A 16,451-nucleotide genomic window follows, 5' to 3' on the forward strand; every position below is an offset into this window, starting at 1 on the left:
GTGGTGGCCAAGGCCAGTCAGGCCCTCATGCCCTTGCCTCTCTTCCTGTATACTTCTCCCCTCCAGACTTGAACCCTGCCTAAGGCTGACTCCTGAGAGCACCTCCATCTCCCCTGCCCCACCCCAGACAGCTGAGGGTGGCTCAACACCTCTCCCTTTCCACTTTAGACATAGCTAATTTTCCCAAATGTCTCTGACCCTTGCCCTCTCTTATCACCTCCAGCCCCTCAAATATCCATATTATCTGGGAACATCCGAGGACACCCATGGCTGATCCATTTGCTGGGAAGCCCTGCTTAGAAGAATACTTTTGGCTTATTCAGAAGAGACAAAAAAAGCAACTACTAGACTAAAGGAACTTTCCGTGGAAAAAGGTAAACGTTCACTCACCTCACCGAAGCCACCTTTTCCTAGCACTCGATACTGCCTAAAAGTGTTTTTGGTCACTGGTTGCCTGGAAAAAAGCAAGAATACAACATTGATCTCACAGTGTTTAGATCCAGAATCCATAAGAAATAGACAACTGCACCAAAAAAGTAGCTGGTGGGAGGCACAATTCTATGATCTCCGAAGTGGCCCCTGAGTACCCCCAGAAATCACGGCTACAGATAAAACCTTCAAGGACTTACTCTGGAGCTGGGTATTCAAATCCTCCTGCTGAGTGCCCAATCTGTGGTCTGCCCAACAGATTTTAGCCTTTCTGGACCCCACAATTACGTGAGCCAATTTCTTAAATCTTTTAATATATATGTACACACACACATACACACATCACACATCTCCTACCAGTTCTGGTTCTCTGGAGAACCCTGACTGATACGGGTTTTGGTGACAAGAATGGTTCTAGACGAACAGTACCTTAAGGATGAGTTTTCTGAATTGGTTCTGGAGTTTCTGGAATCGGTTCTTTAATCTGGTTAGATTTAAAGGCACTGATGACTCTATTTCCAACGGTAAAGAGGGCACTCATAAACCATAGCATGATGTAGCAATAGATACACAAAATACCACCAGTGGATACTCCTAATCAAATACTTATAAAAGGCAAGATTTTGGGTGACCATGTATTTGATTATCTTAGAGCATTTTTGTCAAACTAACAAATATAACAAGATGGGCTAGTTGTTCCTAACAGTGCTGGAGAAGTGGGGAAGGAAAAAACGACGAGTTCAGGGCTCCAAATTCCCAGCTCAAGCTCCTCATAAATGACTTGAAAGTTTCTATGTCTGACCTGAAAAAAATCCTTATCTCTTGCAGCTGCAGAGCTGAGATCTCTGAAAACCAAACCCAGAGTCTCATCCTGGAAGTGGTTCAAAACAATACAAACTGAATTCCCAGCCTTGTACCCGTGTCCGCTGTTACAAGTGAGGGCACTGATTGGAAAGGATCTCAAAAAAATTGAATGGGGACATATGGGCAGATCCTGATGAAGCTGGGGATTGAACCCCTAAATTCTGTTGAGCCTTCTTCTTTACCAGTACAGGCAGACCCCCAACCCCTCTCTGTAGAGATTAACCCCACATTGCCTGAAGAACCTGTAATGGTCTCCTTTAAGGTAGTCATCCTGCAAGGCATCCAAGGAGAATGCCACGTGAAAACCAAGACAGAGATTGGAGTGATGTGTCTACAAGTCAAGGAACATCAAAGATTGCCAGCAAAACAAGAAGTAAAAGAAGAGGATGGAATAGATTCTCCCACACAGGCTTCACAGTGGGCATGGCCCTGCCAATACTTCGAATTCAAATTTCTGGCCTCCAGAACTGTGAGGCAATAAATTTCTGCTGTTTTAAGTCATTCATTTTGTGGTACTTCCTTACGGCGGCCCTAGGAAACTAAGACAAATCCTCGTAGGCTGGGAGAAAAAGAGTTCTTGCTTATTCAGAGGGGGAAAGCTGAAGGCATGAAAAAAATGTGAGCCCATAGCTGCTTAACCGCACTTACCGCGTGGTTCCCTTCTCTCTCCTAAATGCAAATCCTGTGGCTAAGCTCAGAGGGAAGCTATGTCCTCTGTGCAGGGAAAAGGGGAGGGGGCCAAGGAGCCATGGAGGATGAGCGTCCCCCTGGAGGAACATGAAAGAGACCACAACCCTCCCCACACCTGCACACCCAGGCCTGCCCAGCAGGATGGGCCACAATTCCTGTCCCTGGGAGCCCAGGGCTACTTCTGTAGGTGCTCCTCCAGCCCCAGTCCACACAGCCCTGAGGAAACCAACCTGGATGATCCCTTACCACACTGCTCCAGCCTTTAAATGAGGCCTCCTTAGGTTGCAAAGGCTGCTTGTCTTCAAGTCTAGTCCTGCTCAACTTTAACCATTGGTTCCCCACCTTTCCATCACCACCAAAACCCACGGCCGTCAAGTCAATTCCGACTCATAGAGACCCTATAGGGCAGAGTAGAACTGCCCCAAAGAGTTTCTAAGGCTGTAATCTTTACGGAAGCAGACTGCTACATCTTTCTTCCCAGGAGTGGCTGGTGGGTTTGAACCTCCGCCCTTTCAGTTAGCAGCCGAGCACTTAACCACTGCACCACCAGGGCTGCTTTCCACCACCAAGGACCCCTTTATTATATTCCTCCATAAATCTAGGGCTCTAAAAGATCCTATCTGTCTAAAGTGGTAATTATGAAGTAATAATCACCTTGTATCCCTACCTCCCCATTTTAACTAACCAAAGCCATTTGTCATGTCTAATCAGAACCTCTGATCAGGATGTTACTTTCCAGAGTTAATAAATAAATGGTCATTCCAGTCACAGCAAAGGACTTCCTATTTCAGATAGCTTGTACTTATTCATTGCCAGCCTGTTTGGATACTATAATTGGCTTTTACCATGTCAAGATTTGCTCTTGGCCATGAGGAGAAATGAAATCCTGATACATGGTACAGCACGAATGAACTTTAAAAACATTATGCTAAGTGACAAATATCGTATGATTCCACTTATATGCAATATCTAGGATCCAACCAAAACCGGTTGCTGCTGAGTCGATTCCGACTTATAGCCACCCCACAGGACAGAGTAGAACTGCCCCAAAGGATTTCCAAGGAGTGACTGGTGGATTCGAACTGCCTACCTTTTGGTTAGCAGCTACATGCTTAACCAGGGCTCCATATCTAGGATAGGCACCAAAGTTTATTAGTGGTTACCAGGGGTGGGAGGGGGGAGCGGAAAAGGGGAGTTGCTGCTGAGGGGACATTGAGTTTCTACTAAGGGTGATGGGAAATCTTGGAAATGGATAACGTTAATGGTTGAAAAACATGATAAATATGACTAATGTCACTAAATTGTACATTATGTAACATGAAGAATGTTGAAAAGGCAAATGATTTGTTATATATATATTTACCACAATTAAAAAAAAAAATTGACTCTTGGATCTCCAAAGCTATTTGTGAGCACACTCACCTCAACACACACACACACAAGTCAAGAATCCTGTTTTTCAGGGGCTGGCAGGACACTGAATTGGGCCACAGAACAGGATCAGCTAGAGAAAGACCAGTGAGACTCTAGTCCCCAACCACACTTTTTTTTTTTTTTTCCAAAGCAAGGTCTCACATATTTATTAGTGTAGTCACTGTCTTAATGCAGAAGCATAAAAACAAAGGGAGAAACCAGAATTTTCCCAATACACGTTCATTTGTACAGATGGTGGCGAAATTCCTAACTTGATATGGTAGAATGCTAGTGATCCTGATAGAAGGGTAACTCTGTGTGCTGTCCCATGTGCGACTCTCTAAAGACCTGGCTTGGTTCTTCCCCAGTGTCTCCTCTTGGAGGCATACCTGATTTTATTACCAGTTTTCATTTCATTCCATTGGGGAATGGGGGCGATTCTGCTTTTGTTTCTTGGCCAGGAGTTTCTGGATCCTGAAAGTCTTATGAGAAGACATGGCAGGGTGGACAGCAGCTGCACACACCACAATGGCAGAGAAAAGGAGAAAAAGCCATAGCCACTCTTGAATGAATCCTCCGTAGAAAACCTTCTCACTGCTGCTTCCATCAGAAGATTTGGATTTCTTTGGAAGTCACCTTTTGGGCACCACTGATCTTTTAATGCAGCCCTAACAACCCAGGGCACTCTCTAGCCCACCTGTCTCAAATCCATGGAAGTGGACTTGCGTATCTCTTCCCTGGTGTTTATTTAAGGCGCCCTGGTGGTGCAGAGATTAAAGCACTTGGCTGCTAACCAAAAGGTCAGCAGTTCAAACCCACCACCCACTCCTTGGGAGAGAACTGTAGCAGTCTGCTTCCATAAAGATTATAGCCTTGGAAACCCTGCAGGACAGTTCTACTCTCTCCTATAGCATCACTCTGAGTCTGAATCCACTGGACGGCAACAAGTTTCTTTTTTTGGGGGCGGGGGGTTGTGGTGCAGTGGTTAAGTGCTTGGCAGCTAACCAAAAGGTTGGCAGTTCAAACCCACCAGCCTTTCTGCAGAAGAAAGATGTGGCGGTCTGCTTCCGTAAAGACTTACAGCCTTGGAAAGCTAAGTTCTACTCTGTCCTACAGGGTTGCTATGAGTTGGAATTGACTCAACAGCACACAACAGCAACACCCTGATCCAGCTGGAGCACGCAGCCGCTGGCTGCAGGTGTACCCTGCCACAAGGCTGAAGAACGTTCCCTACAGCTGCCCTGGAGACCACAGAAAGGGGCCTGGGCCTAACCCATTACAGGCACCCCATATGACCAGAGAACCCCTCTGCTGGGGGAAGGAGCGTAATACAATTTCCCAGGAATTTCTTGGTTAACCTTAACCACTGCACCACCAAGTCTCCTTGGTTAAACTTGGGAGGGAAAAAAAAATTCCTTTAATATTCCAACAGCATAGCCCTGACAGGGCATGATCTTTTCAGCAAAAAATGGGGTGAGGTGGGGTGCCATGCTTTAGGGCACTTCTAGGCCAGGGTGCTGCCCTCCTGGCTCCAAAAATGTAATACCCTCAAAAGTGTGAACTATTAACTTCTTTGCAGTCGTGCACGAATTAAAAGTGTCCATTTCTCCATTTCATGAACTTGGTACAAACCAGTCAAATGAACTCCAGGGGCCACAGCTAAAGGATTCCACCGGAATTGGAGAGCCGGGTGGACTAAGGGCGAAGAACTCCAGTTAAGGGGCTGGGTGAGGTTCCAGCCTTGCTGGTCCCTTGCTGTGTGACCCAGGGCCAACCCATTAACCTCTCTGAGCTTCCGTGTCTTTAGTAAAATGGAGGTAACTTTAATGCCTGTGTCCCTGAGGGCTCTTTGTAAAATGCTGTGTGAGGATCAGATGTCCTTATTAGAATTCACAGGAATAAAGGATATGGCCTCTGGGGGCAGTCTCTATGGTAACAATCAGAGGCAGATTACCCAGGAAGCAAGGTAGGCACAGGCTTACTTGTGCTTACTTACTAATCTGTAGTGCACAATTTCATCTGCATGTGGTGAAAAACAAGTAAATTGTGCACTATAGATTAGTAAGTAAGCACAAGTAAGTCTGTGCGTACCTTGCTCATTGAGTAATCCATCCCTCGTAACGACAACACCCACTGTATGAAACACCTCGCTTAGGGCCTCATTTCATCCTCACACCAGCCTCAGGAGATGCGACTATTACAGCCCCATTCTGCAGATGAGAAGGTTGAGGCTTCGAGAGGTGAAATGAGTTGCCCAAGGCCACGCTGGTAAGCCATGGGGCTGGAATTCAAGGGCAAAAAGCCCGTTACAGAGCCTATGCTGTGTCTCCGGCCCACACTGCTACCCGGCACAGATTTCAGACGTACAGTGGCGCAGATCAGAGTCGTGGGCTATGCATGGTGGCACAGATCGGGGTCATGGGCTACGTAGCCCGTGCTCCAGAGTAGGAGTGGGAGGTACCGGTGGAGTGGGCATGACGGCTACATCCCCACCAGACTGTCCTGTGATCATTAGGACCCAGGATGGAGCCTCCAGCAAGGGTCAACTGCCTTCCCCAACACCAGACGTGGTGAGGTTGATGATGGTGGTGACGCTGATGATCACGGTGACGAGTGCAATAACTACACTTGGCAGGTTAGCTCCTGGGGCCAGATGGCAGGCGTTTGTCAGGGGACTTGCCTTGTTCTAGGCATGTGCTAAGCTTATCTTATCTCATCCTCCCAGGCAAGCACTACTATTACTCCATTTTACAGGTTAGGAAACTGAGTGTGGAGAAGTGAGTAACCCATTCCAAGGTCCCTTGGATAGAGGCAGACCCGGGATCCAACCCCAGGCTGTGGGCTCAGAGCCTGAATTCTGACCTGGGACCCTTAGCAGGACATATGGGCTGATCCTTCACGTCACCAGCTCTCTTGGAGCCATGTCATTTGTGTGCTGGGTGGTGGTCGGCAGGCCAACAAGAGGGCCATCCACTGGTCACCCTGTCATCCCACTGGTCAGGGGGGAGAAAGAGAAAGAGACCAGCCCAATCAATGGCTGCAGAGTACGACGTTTTCCTTTTGGTCTTCTTGAGGTGGGCTAGGAAGGAGCCACAAACATGGCTTTTGGGTGGGTGGTTGGGAGTCCCTGGCTGGTGAGAATGGTTAACGCACTTGGCTGCTAACCAAAAGGTTGGAAGTTTCAGTCCACCCGGAGGCGCCCTGGAAGAAAGACGATCTGCTTCTGAAACGCCTGCCATTGAAGACCCCGTGGAGCACAGTTCTACTCTGACACACGTGGGGCCATCAAGAGTTGAAGCTGACTCCATGGCAACTGGCTTTGGGTCCCGTAGCTTCAGCAGCATCTGCAGGGGTTGACACACAGAGAGACAGGAGAGCGGAGCAAACACCGGGGAAGAGATACGCAAGTCCACTTCTGTGGATTGGAGATGGGTGGGCCAGAGAGTGCCACGGGGTGTTAGGGCTGCATCAGAAGAGCAGTGGTGCCCAAAAGGTGACTTCCAGAGAAATCCAAATCTTCTGATGGAAGCGGCAGAGAGAAGGTTTTCCATGGAGGATTTCTTCAAGAGTAGCTATGGCTTTTTCTCCTTTTCTCTGCCATCGTGGTGTGTGCAGCTGCCGTCCACCCTGCAATGTCTTCTCTTAAGACTTTCAGGATCCAGAAATTCCTGGCCAAAAAACAAAAGCAGAATTGCCCCCATTCCCCAATGGGTTGGTATGAAAACTGGTAATAAAATCAGGTACGCCTCCAAGAGGAGACACTGGGGAAGAACCAAGCCTGGTCTATAGACAGTCGCACGTGTGACGGCACACAGATTTACCCGGGCCAGGGTTGCATCCTTGGCTTGCTGGGTGACAAAGCAAGTCACGTCCTCTCTACGTCTCCATTTCCATATCAGTCATGTGGAGGCACTACCTGCCCAAGCAAGTCACCGCCGTGCATGTGAGAGCACTTTGAAAAGAACAAAGCAGGAAATCAAGCACATGAAAGACTCTGGGTCTCACCCGTTCTGAGAGAGAAGAAAAGCTAGACAGGAGGGAAACCTCGATGCTCGCTTATCAGAACAGCGTTGATGAAGCTGTGGGAGGCAGGACGACAAACTGAGGCAACCATTTCAGAGGGCAATTTGGTAGTCCCTCAAATTTTTAAAATTGGGTAATTCTGACCCCCATCATCCATCTGTCAGCTTGCTCTACTGTGGTGGCTTATATGTTGCTATGATGCTGGAAGTTATACCGTTGGTATTTCAAATGCCAGCGGGGTCACCCATGGTGGACAGGTTTCAGCGGAGCTTCCAGACTAAGATGAAGTAGAAAGAAAGGCCTGATGGTCTACTTCCCAAAATTAGTCAATGAAAACCCTAAGGATCACAACAGAATATTGTCCAATATAGTGCTGGAAGATGAGCCCCCCACCCCAGGTTAGGTTGGAAGACCCTACACAATAGCTACAACAATGGACTTAAACATGAAGATGGCACAGGACCAGGCAAGGTTTCATTCTGTTATACAAAGGGTCACCATGAGTTGGAGCTGACTTGACAGCAGCTAACAGCAAAATATTCACCCAGAAACTCATCTGCTAGGAGTATCTATGGATGTACTTGAAAAGTACATAAAGGTATCTCTACAAAGCTATTCATCACTCAGGGGAGACTGCACAAAAACAGAGAACCACCGCTTTGTCCATCAATGGAGGAGTGGGATAAACAAAGGCGGATGTGCAACCAGCTCCAAGAATAAGGTAGGTCTTTACTGGCTGGTGGAGAAAGAATTCCCAGAGGGAGTGAACCAAAACAGCAAGAGCAAGGTGCTTTGTGTACGTGTACATGAGTGAGTGTATGTGTGTGCAGACGGTTTCATCAGCATAGAATGTTTCTAGAAGAATACACAGAACTTTACAGGAGGAGGGTGGTTCATTTTATTAACCATGAACCCATGGGAGGTGGTGGATTTTTACATGATTCTCAAATAAAAAACCTGCACCCCACCCCCACATTCATGCACACATTGCACGGGGCGCTCACCTTTCTAACCATTTCCACTGTAGGAAGCGGTCGAAATACATGCTGTCCAGGTATTCTTGGAATGGTTCTCCCCGCAGGTAGGCATGGACGGATCTAGCTCAGAAGGAACAAACAGAAAACATTTTATAATCCTGTCCTGGAAGCAGACAGGCAGAGCTACATCCGGCAGGTCACCTCCCGGCCTCATCCATTTCCAGGCTCAGATGCAAACACACAGGTGTCTCAGGACAGATGCAACGGGTCTGTCAGACGTCCTTTCATTCTACCCCGCCCACCATCACAGGCCACACTGGGGATTGTGGTCTTCAGCCTGAGAGCAATGGGGAACCATGGGAGCTTTGGGCAGGAGTGTGACCTGCTACCTGAGCGAGAGGATCTCAGAGATGGGGAAGGAGGTGTGGGTGCGTGGCTGTGTGTGTGTCCACACTTGTGTGTGGGGGGGGGATGGCTGGGGCTGAGTTGGTGCATGTCAGGTGCCATATTTGCTGACTCCTCTCACACTCACTGGGACCAGTGCCAGGCACCTGCAGACAAGGTGGAGGCTAAGGGCAGTGTGAGTCCCCCCCGCAGCAGCACTGCCCATTCAGGTGGTGGTAGGGGTTGGGGGCTGGGAAGATTTCCAAACCTCCCAGACAGGTCACATTTTTGCACATCCCTCGTCTCAAAGGCCTGGAGAGCTACTCTCTTTCAACACCCTTCAAAGCAGATGTTTTCTTTGGACTTGGCACCCGCGTATCTTTTTCCCTTCGTAAGAAGTGGACAAGCAGCTGGTTGGCTTAGCTGGTCCCTAGGGCACTGAAGGCCTGCACCCCGTGCCCAGAGCTGCAGGGTGGAGGTCACGGAGGGGAAGTCACAGAGGGACACTTACTGCGTACAAGCAGAAAAGAGCTCTTTGCAGGGCCTCTGAAGGAGCTTCTCTTCCGTCTGGGAGACCAGGTCTTGGCCGACCTGGCTGACGAACACTGGGGACTGGAAGCAGGAGGAGAAGGGCAGTGGTCAGTGAGGAGGAGGAGGAGGGTGGCCAGAGGGGCTGGGCAGCGCTGCTTCTCACGTGTATGTGGGGGGCTCTTTTAGGGCCAAGAAGGAGCCAGGCCCAGGTGACAGAGTACACTACAGGTGCACATGACAGCCCCACCCCAGGTGTGCCAGGTGGACCCATCTTCCCTCTCACCCACACCTGGTCTTAGGCTGCGCCCACTGTTCAGTGGTTCAGGGAGGTGCCTGGGCTGGAAGGGGATGCAAGAGCCAGGGTTTAGGGTCAGACTGCTGGCTCTGCCACGCACAGGCTGTGTGACCTTGCGGGTATCACAATCTCCTCTGAGTCTCACAGTCCTCACCTGCAGAACACAGATAGTGATAGTCCCAGGTCCTGGGCTTGTGACCAGGGCTGAACAAGGTGCTCACAGCTGTACAGAACTGGGCAACGTGGCCCAGGTCATTGGTGGGTGACCACTGAGCATTGCTGCATCCCTTAGCCACTCTGGGCCTGTTCCTCAGAGGGCTAGAGTGAAGACGAGCCCTTTCCAGCCTCGAGGTTCATTTGTGAACAAAAGGCTCAGTGGGGTGCAGGTTGGCGCTGAGTGGTTATGAGCATAGCTTCGGAGGAGAGAGACCTGGGTTTGAATCCCAGCTCTGCTACTTGTATTTGTGGGACCTTTGTCTTCCCTCATCGGCCTCATTGCTACAAGGAAAGCGATCAGGTATCACAGGTTCTCCCGGCGAGAATCACTGGGATGATGCCAATGATTTAGGTAAAGCACGTGGCCTAATCCTGGCTTTGTACCTGCACACGATAAATGCCCCCACTGCCATTTTCTTCGCCTTCTAGGTTCAGCTGTTTGGCTGAGTATACGGGAGTTTCTGTGTCTTACCCAGGGGCAAAGGAATCCTGTGAAACAGTGGTTAAGCGCTCGGCTGCCAACCAAAAGGTCAATGGTTTAAACCCACCAGCTGCTCCGCAGGAGAAAGATGCAGCAGTCTGCTTCCATAAAGATCACAGCCTTGGAAACCCTGTGGGGCAGTTCTACTTGTCCTACAGGGTCGCTATGAGTTGGGATTGGCTCGAAGGCAGTGGGTTCTTTTTTTTTTTTTTTTTTTTACCCAGGAGCAGCAGGGGCCTCTGGGAGGGAGATGGCAGGGCCGGAAGGCAGCCCCACCCAAGGCCCACAACCCCCACGCCTGCCCCTCCCCCAACCATTCACCCTCTACCAGCTGCTCACCGGGCTGATGCACCAGCTGGGCCATGAGGTGGGTTTTTAACAAATTACAGGGATAATTGAGAAAATTGCTGGGAGTAGGCTCAGGAAGACAGGGTGAAGACATATCTTTCTCCCTGAGGGATGCTGAAGTCTGCAAGGCTTGCTTCCGGCCCCCCGCGCGCCCCCCCCCCCCGCACTGAAACACGACTGTGAGGCTGATTACTCTGCAAAGTCCAGTGGGGGTGTCTGTGGGAGGGGCTCAGTGCTAGCATGTAGGGGGGTCCATGCCATCCCTGGTGAATGAAATCAGTGGCTCGTTTTCTGTTCCCCCCAGTTCTGAGTCCTTCCCTCTTTCTCTCCCAGTCTCCCCTCCAGTGGTCTCCCCACTGAGCAGGACCCAGAGCCCCAGCCCCAGCCTGTGTGGGCAGGAGCTGCTGGGATGGCAGATGCCTCTCACTTGCGAGAGGAGGGAAGCTGTTTGGCCCAAACATCAGGTTCAAGCGCGTTTCCAGGGATGGCAACCATCCCATTGTGGCTGCTGACCCCGGGGGCAATCCCGACGGTGGGGGCTGCCACTCACCCTCCATCTCACTCTGCCCTAGACTCTCTCCCTCTCCAGACTACAAACTTGATGGAGCACCCCTCTCTGCAGCAACGGCTGCTCCTTTTACAGGAAAGCTGATGGGTTTGTGGAGGGAGTCCCAGGCCAGGAGGCAGCAGCCCTGAGCTCTGGTGTCTCCGTCTCCTTATTTGTAACAGGAGGAAGCTGCTCTAGAGACACCCCAAGTGTCCTTCGAGATTTAGGAACGAATGATTGGCGGTTTTTTGCTTCTAAGACTTGGGGAACTGTCTTGGGAATTCTGGCAGCTGAGTCTCAAGGGAATCAATAACTCCTTCTACTTTACAGCAATTAAATATTAAAACAAACCCCAAGGCCATAGGCAAACACTTCTCACCCTGAAAATGCTTCTGAATGAGAGCTGATGGCTGGGGCAGCCTCAGTTTGGAAGGGCCCAGTGCCTGCTGGCACAGACCTGGCGCTCACTGTGTGTTTGTTAATGAACGAGATGTGCCAGTATGTGACTGTGAACTTGGTATTCAGTTGTGGTGTTCAAATGTGACTTTGAACCTGCTGTAAATCAACTGGGTGGGCAGGCCATGGGGAATAACAGAGCCACTTCCTTCATTTCTCCCAGTGGGAAGCCCTGTTTACCCACTGTGGGCCCAGCCTGGTGCCAGGCACGGCAGGCGGTAGAGGTGGGGGTGGGGGTGGGAATGGGACAGGAAGCCAGTGTGGTCTTTGACCTCTAAGTACTTTTTCTCCAGTAAGACGTGAATGATACACTATAAGGAGTCCCTGGTTGGCACAAATGGTTAAGGGCTGGGCTACTAACCTAAAGGTTGGTGGTTCAAACCTACCCAGGGGCACCTCTACACAAAGGCCTGGTGATCTGCTTCTGAACGATCACGGCCGTGAGAGCCCTATGCGGTGCAGTTCCACTCTACACACATGTGGTTGCCATGAGTCGGGTGGCAGCTGGTTTTCTGGTTTACTATCCTAACAGAAAAGTTATTTCACCTCTCAGTTCTATTGATGATGTATAAAACAGGGTGGCTGGGACTCAAACGGCTTTCAAACTCTTTAGCAGCAGACTTTTTTTTTTCCTTCCAAATAAAATTTATCTATAGATCCTTTGCTGAAGATAATTCAAAGTGGCTGCAGCAGTATATCGACAGGGAACTGCCAAAAATTCATGTTGGATTCAGAAGAGGACGTGGAACCAGGGATCTCATCGCTGATGTCGGATGGATCCTGGCTGAAAGCAGAGAATACCAGAAGGATGGTTACCTGTGTTTTACAGACTATGCAAAGGCATTCGACATGTGGGTCATAACAAACTATGGATGACACTGCGATGAATGGGAATTCCAGAACACTTAATTGTGCTCATGAGGAACCTTTACATAGATCAAGAGGCAGTTGTTCAGACAGAACAAGGGGATCCCGAGTGGTTTAAAGTCAGGAAAGGTGTGCGTCAGGGTTGTATCCTTTCACCAGACTTATTCAATCTGTATGCTGAGCAAATAATCCGAGAAGCTGGACTATATGAAGAGGAATGCAGCATCAGGATTGGAGGAAGACTCATTAACAACCTGTGATATACACATGACACAACCTTGCTTGCTGAAAGGAAAGAGAAAGCTTGAAGCACTTAACTGATGCAGATCAAAGACTACAGCTGTCAGTATGGATTATACCTCAACATAAAAAAAAAAAAAAAATCCACACAACTGGACCAATAAGCAACATCATGATAAATGGAGGAAAGATTCAAGTTGTCAAGAATTTCATTTTGCTTGGATCCACAATCAACGCCCATGGAAGCAGCAGTCAAGAAATCAAATGACCTACTGCATTGGGCAAATCTACTGCAAAAGACTTCAAGTGTTAAAAAGCAAAGATGTCACTTTAAGAACTAAGGTGCGCCTGACCTAAGCCATGGTATTTTCAACTGCCTCATATGCACGTGAAAGCTGGACAATGAATAAGGAAGACCAGAAGAAAATTGATGCCTTTGAATTACAGCGTTGGTGAAGAATATTGAATATAACATGGACTGCCAGAAGAAGGAACAAATCTGTCTTGGAAGAGGTACAGTCAGAATGCTCCTTAGAAACGAGGATGGTGAGACTTTGTCTCACATACTTTGAACGTGTTATCAGGAGGGATCAGTCCCTGGAGAAGGACATCACGCTTGGTAAAGTAGAGGGTCAGCAAAAAAGAGGAAGACTCTCAAGGAGACAGATTGAAACAGCGGCTGCAGCAATGGGCTCGAGCATAACAATGATTGTGAGGATGGCGTAGGACCGGGCAGTGTACTGTTCTATTGTACATACGGAGGCTGTGAGTTGAAACCGATTCGATGGCACCTAACAATAACAACAACATAGACCCAATAAGGGGCCCTGGTGGCACAATGGTTAAGGGCTAGGCTGCTAAGCAAAAGATTGGCGGTTTGAATCCACCCAGCGGCCCTGCAGGGGAAGGACCTGGTGATCTGCTCCTGTAAAGATTTTGGCCTAGAAAACCCTATGGGGCAGTCCTACTCTGTCATATGGGGTCACTATGAGCAGAAGTCTACTCAACAGCACACAACAACATATAGACCCATACTTAAAACTGATAAAAATGAGGTAATTGATAACAATGCTTTACATACGTTGAAAGCCGACTCTGGTCAGGCTCTGTGCTAAGCACCTTACCTGCAGCATTTCATTAAATCTTTTTTAGGACCTCTGAGGTAGGTATTATTATGATGCCTATTTCTCAGACGAGGAAACTGAAGTTCACAAAAGTTAAGTGATTTGTTCAAAGTCACACACCCAGCAAGTGGCAGAGAGGGGGTTTCAGCCCAGGTTGCGTGACTATAGAAGGAGTGTTCTAGTTGCAGATGGTGGGGTGTCTGAGCCGCTGGTGCTCCCCTCACCCCCTCCCCATCTTCTAGAGGCCCCTGACGTGCAGAGCCCAGTTTGAAAACCAAGAAACTGTGAGGCCCTGCCAGCCACGGTGGTCTGAATCCATATGAAAGATGACATGGCTCAGGCCCACAGCCCAGGGCTCAGAGAAGGGAGAGGTAACGATAGGTGGGTCATCTGGAAAGCCTTCAGGCAGGATGGAGTCAGAGGGAAAGTGGATTGCGGCCTCAGTACCCCCAATCCTCATCGCCCTCCCACCTGCGAGCAAGGACAGCCAACTGGCTGCTGTTGGCTCCCTTGTCGGCCATACTCTACTAACTCCTAAGGGGACAGGAGGAGCGATCAGCTGTGTGCATGAAGTCACACCACTCTCATAGCTTTGGGGCTGGCAGTGGGCTCTGGGGACACTACCCCCAGTCCAAGCCCAACGAGGGTGGCTAACAAGCAGATAATAACGCATTTGGTTCAATGACCATCACTTTAAGATCAGTCTCTGGTCGGACATGAAGAGATGAAGCGATTCCAACCAAATGTCACTTCAACTGACTCCAGGGAGTGACACCTTTGCCAATAAGAAGGAATAAGAAACTGCTGGCCAGTTTACATCTGGAACGGAAACCCAAACCTGCCAAGAGGGTCACAGATGGGGCTGCTGCTCGGGGGGGTCCAGCTGGGCCACATTTGCTATTTGCATCGGTGGAGCTGGGTGGTGCTGGGTCCTCCCCTCCAGTTCAGAGAAAAACCAAACTCATTGCTATCGAGTTGACTCTGACCCTGTAAGTCAGAAACTCTTTATGGAAGCAGACTGCCACGTCTAACTTCTCCTTCGGAATGGCTGTTACGTTCTAACTGCCAACCTTTCAGTTAGCAGCTGGGCACTTAACCACTATGCCACCAGGACTCCCACCAGTTCAGAGAAGTCCATTTCAAAGAGAAGCCACTAAGAAGGGGGTCACAGCCTACAGCAAGAAAAACAGCTGGATGCTTGGAGTGGCTCTGGGGTTCTGAGCAGCCACAGCCCAGCTGCAGCCCTGCCGCCAAGAGCCACGCTGGGGGTCTTCAAAGGCAGGAAAATTCTGTTCCACTCCAGATCCCTCTCCAGGAGGCTCACCCAGAGGGTGTGTGAGGTGGGGCGGGCAGGGGTGCATCCTGCAGGCTGAGTGGGTCCCAGACAGAAATGCCCATGTTACCCAGCTCCTGTCCAGAGGCGAGATGAGAAGGCAGGAGGGACAGGAGCTGGTTGAATAGACACGGGAAATGCAGGGTATTTGTATTGTAGGGAGAGCAACTAGGGTCACGTAACAATGTGTATATAAGTTTTTGTATGAGAAACTGACTTGAATTATTGACTTTCACTTAAAGCACAATAAAAAATTAAAAAAGACATGCCTACTTTGGCTCTGGCCAAATCTTGGATACCTGGTCCTCACTCCCTGCAGGCTCTGGACCATCGGAAGTACTACTGTTGGCAGTGCCATGGTCCTTTCTCGCCGGAACTGTGGTGAAGCTGAGGGCCAGGGTGGGAGGACCTGACCTGAAGCTTTATTTGTACAACGGATTAAGAGTAAACATGTGTTTGGGGTGACGTGGGGACTAAGAGATTATGTTCTAGAAGGCTGAAAGCCACTCCTCGCTGCTGTGATAGCTCAACGCTTCTTCACCCCTCTCAGTTCAGAGCTGCGGCTTCACAAGCCCTGTGTCTACCCTGAAGCAGGAATGATCCAGGGCGTTTCAGGCACTGAGGCAGACGGGCGAGGGGGCTGGGAGGGTATTGGCCTTTCCTCGGTGTCAGCTGTCCCAGTACAAAACCACCCTGACGGATGCTTTACTCAGTGCTCAATCAGGAAGGATGTCCCACCACCCTCAAACTCTGGCCTCCCTCTGATGCTCACTGCCCACTCTCAGTGACTTTGTAGAGGTCACTGGGCAGAAGTCACAGAAACCCCACGGCAGGCAGACAGCCTACCCCAGCTCTGCCTCCGCCCTTCACTCAGCAAGGCCAGCCCAGCATCTGTCCACTAGGTGGCGCGATTGAGTCTTGCCACGATTGTGGGACCCCACGAGGTACACTAGCCTCCCTCCTGGTCCTCAGAGTTGGGAGGCCGGCCGGGCACACCTGGAATAATTACCAAGTGCTTAACCTTGGAATAATGACCAAGCGCAGCATTTGCAATAACAGGTAAGGGAGTAAATGAGATATCAGTTTGGGAGAGAGCCCAGCAGAGATAAGACAGGGCAGGACCTTGAAGGAGAGGTGGAGTTTACACTGGAGTAAGCAAAGGTCCTCAGTGATGAGGACTCAGCCAGAGAGTGGACCACAGCAGGAAGGGCTGGCAGGGCACCCCACTGTCCT

The 16,451-nt window shown here is 49.7% G+C and overlaps 1 protein-coding gene and 2 pseudogenes across 6 annotated transcripts in view; 1 reads left to right on the forward strand and 2 right to left on the reverse strand.

Moving 5' to 3' along the window:
- Positions 1-16,451, reverse strand: part of GRK5 (G protein-coupled receptor kinase 5) — a 237,486-nt gene that overhangs the window by 25,094 nt on the left and 195,941 nt on the right. For 5 of the 6 annotated variants that reach the window (XM_064269250.1, XM_064269252.1, XM_064269253.1 and 2 more), the window contains exons 5-7: positions 9,292-9,392; positions 8,424-8,516; positions 391-454 (exon numbers count right to left, since the gene is read on the reverse strand). In XM_064269250.1, the coding sequence (XP_064125320.1) occupies positions 391-454; positions 8,424-8,516; positions 9,292-9,392 (258 nt within the window). Of the gene's footprint in view, positions 1-390; positions 455-8,423; positions 8,521-9,291; positions 9,393-16,451 lie in introns of those variants that run through there. The other variant, XM_064269254.1, reaches the window with a different exon arrangement.
- On the reverse strand, positions 389-8,417 carry LOC135227889 (large ribosomal subunit protein eL39-like; annotated as a pseudogene).
- LOC135227890 (large ribosomal subunit protein eL39-like) lies at positions 7,029-7,320 on the forward strand (annotated as a pseudogene).

The sequence above is a fragment of the Loxodonta africana genome, chromosome 16 (assembly GCF_030014295.1).
Source record: "Loxodonta africana isolate mLoxAfr1 chromosome 16, mLoxAfr1.hap2, whole genome shotgun sequence".
NCBI classification, from domain to species: Eukaryota; Metazoa; Chordata; class Mammalia; order Proboscidea; family Elephantidae; genus Loxodonta; species Loxodonta africana.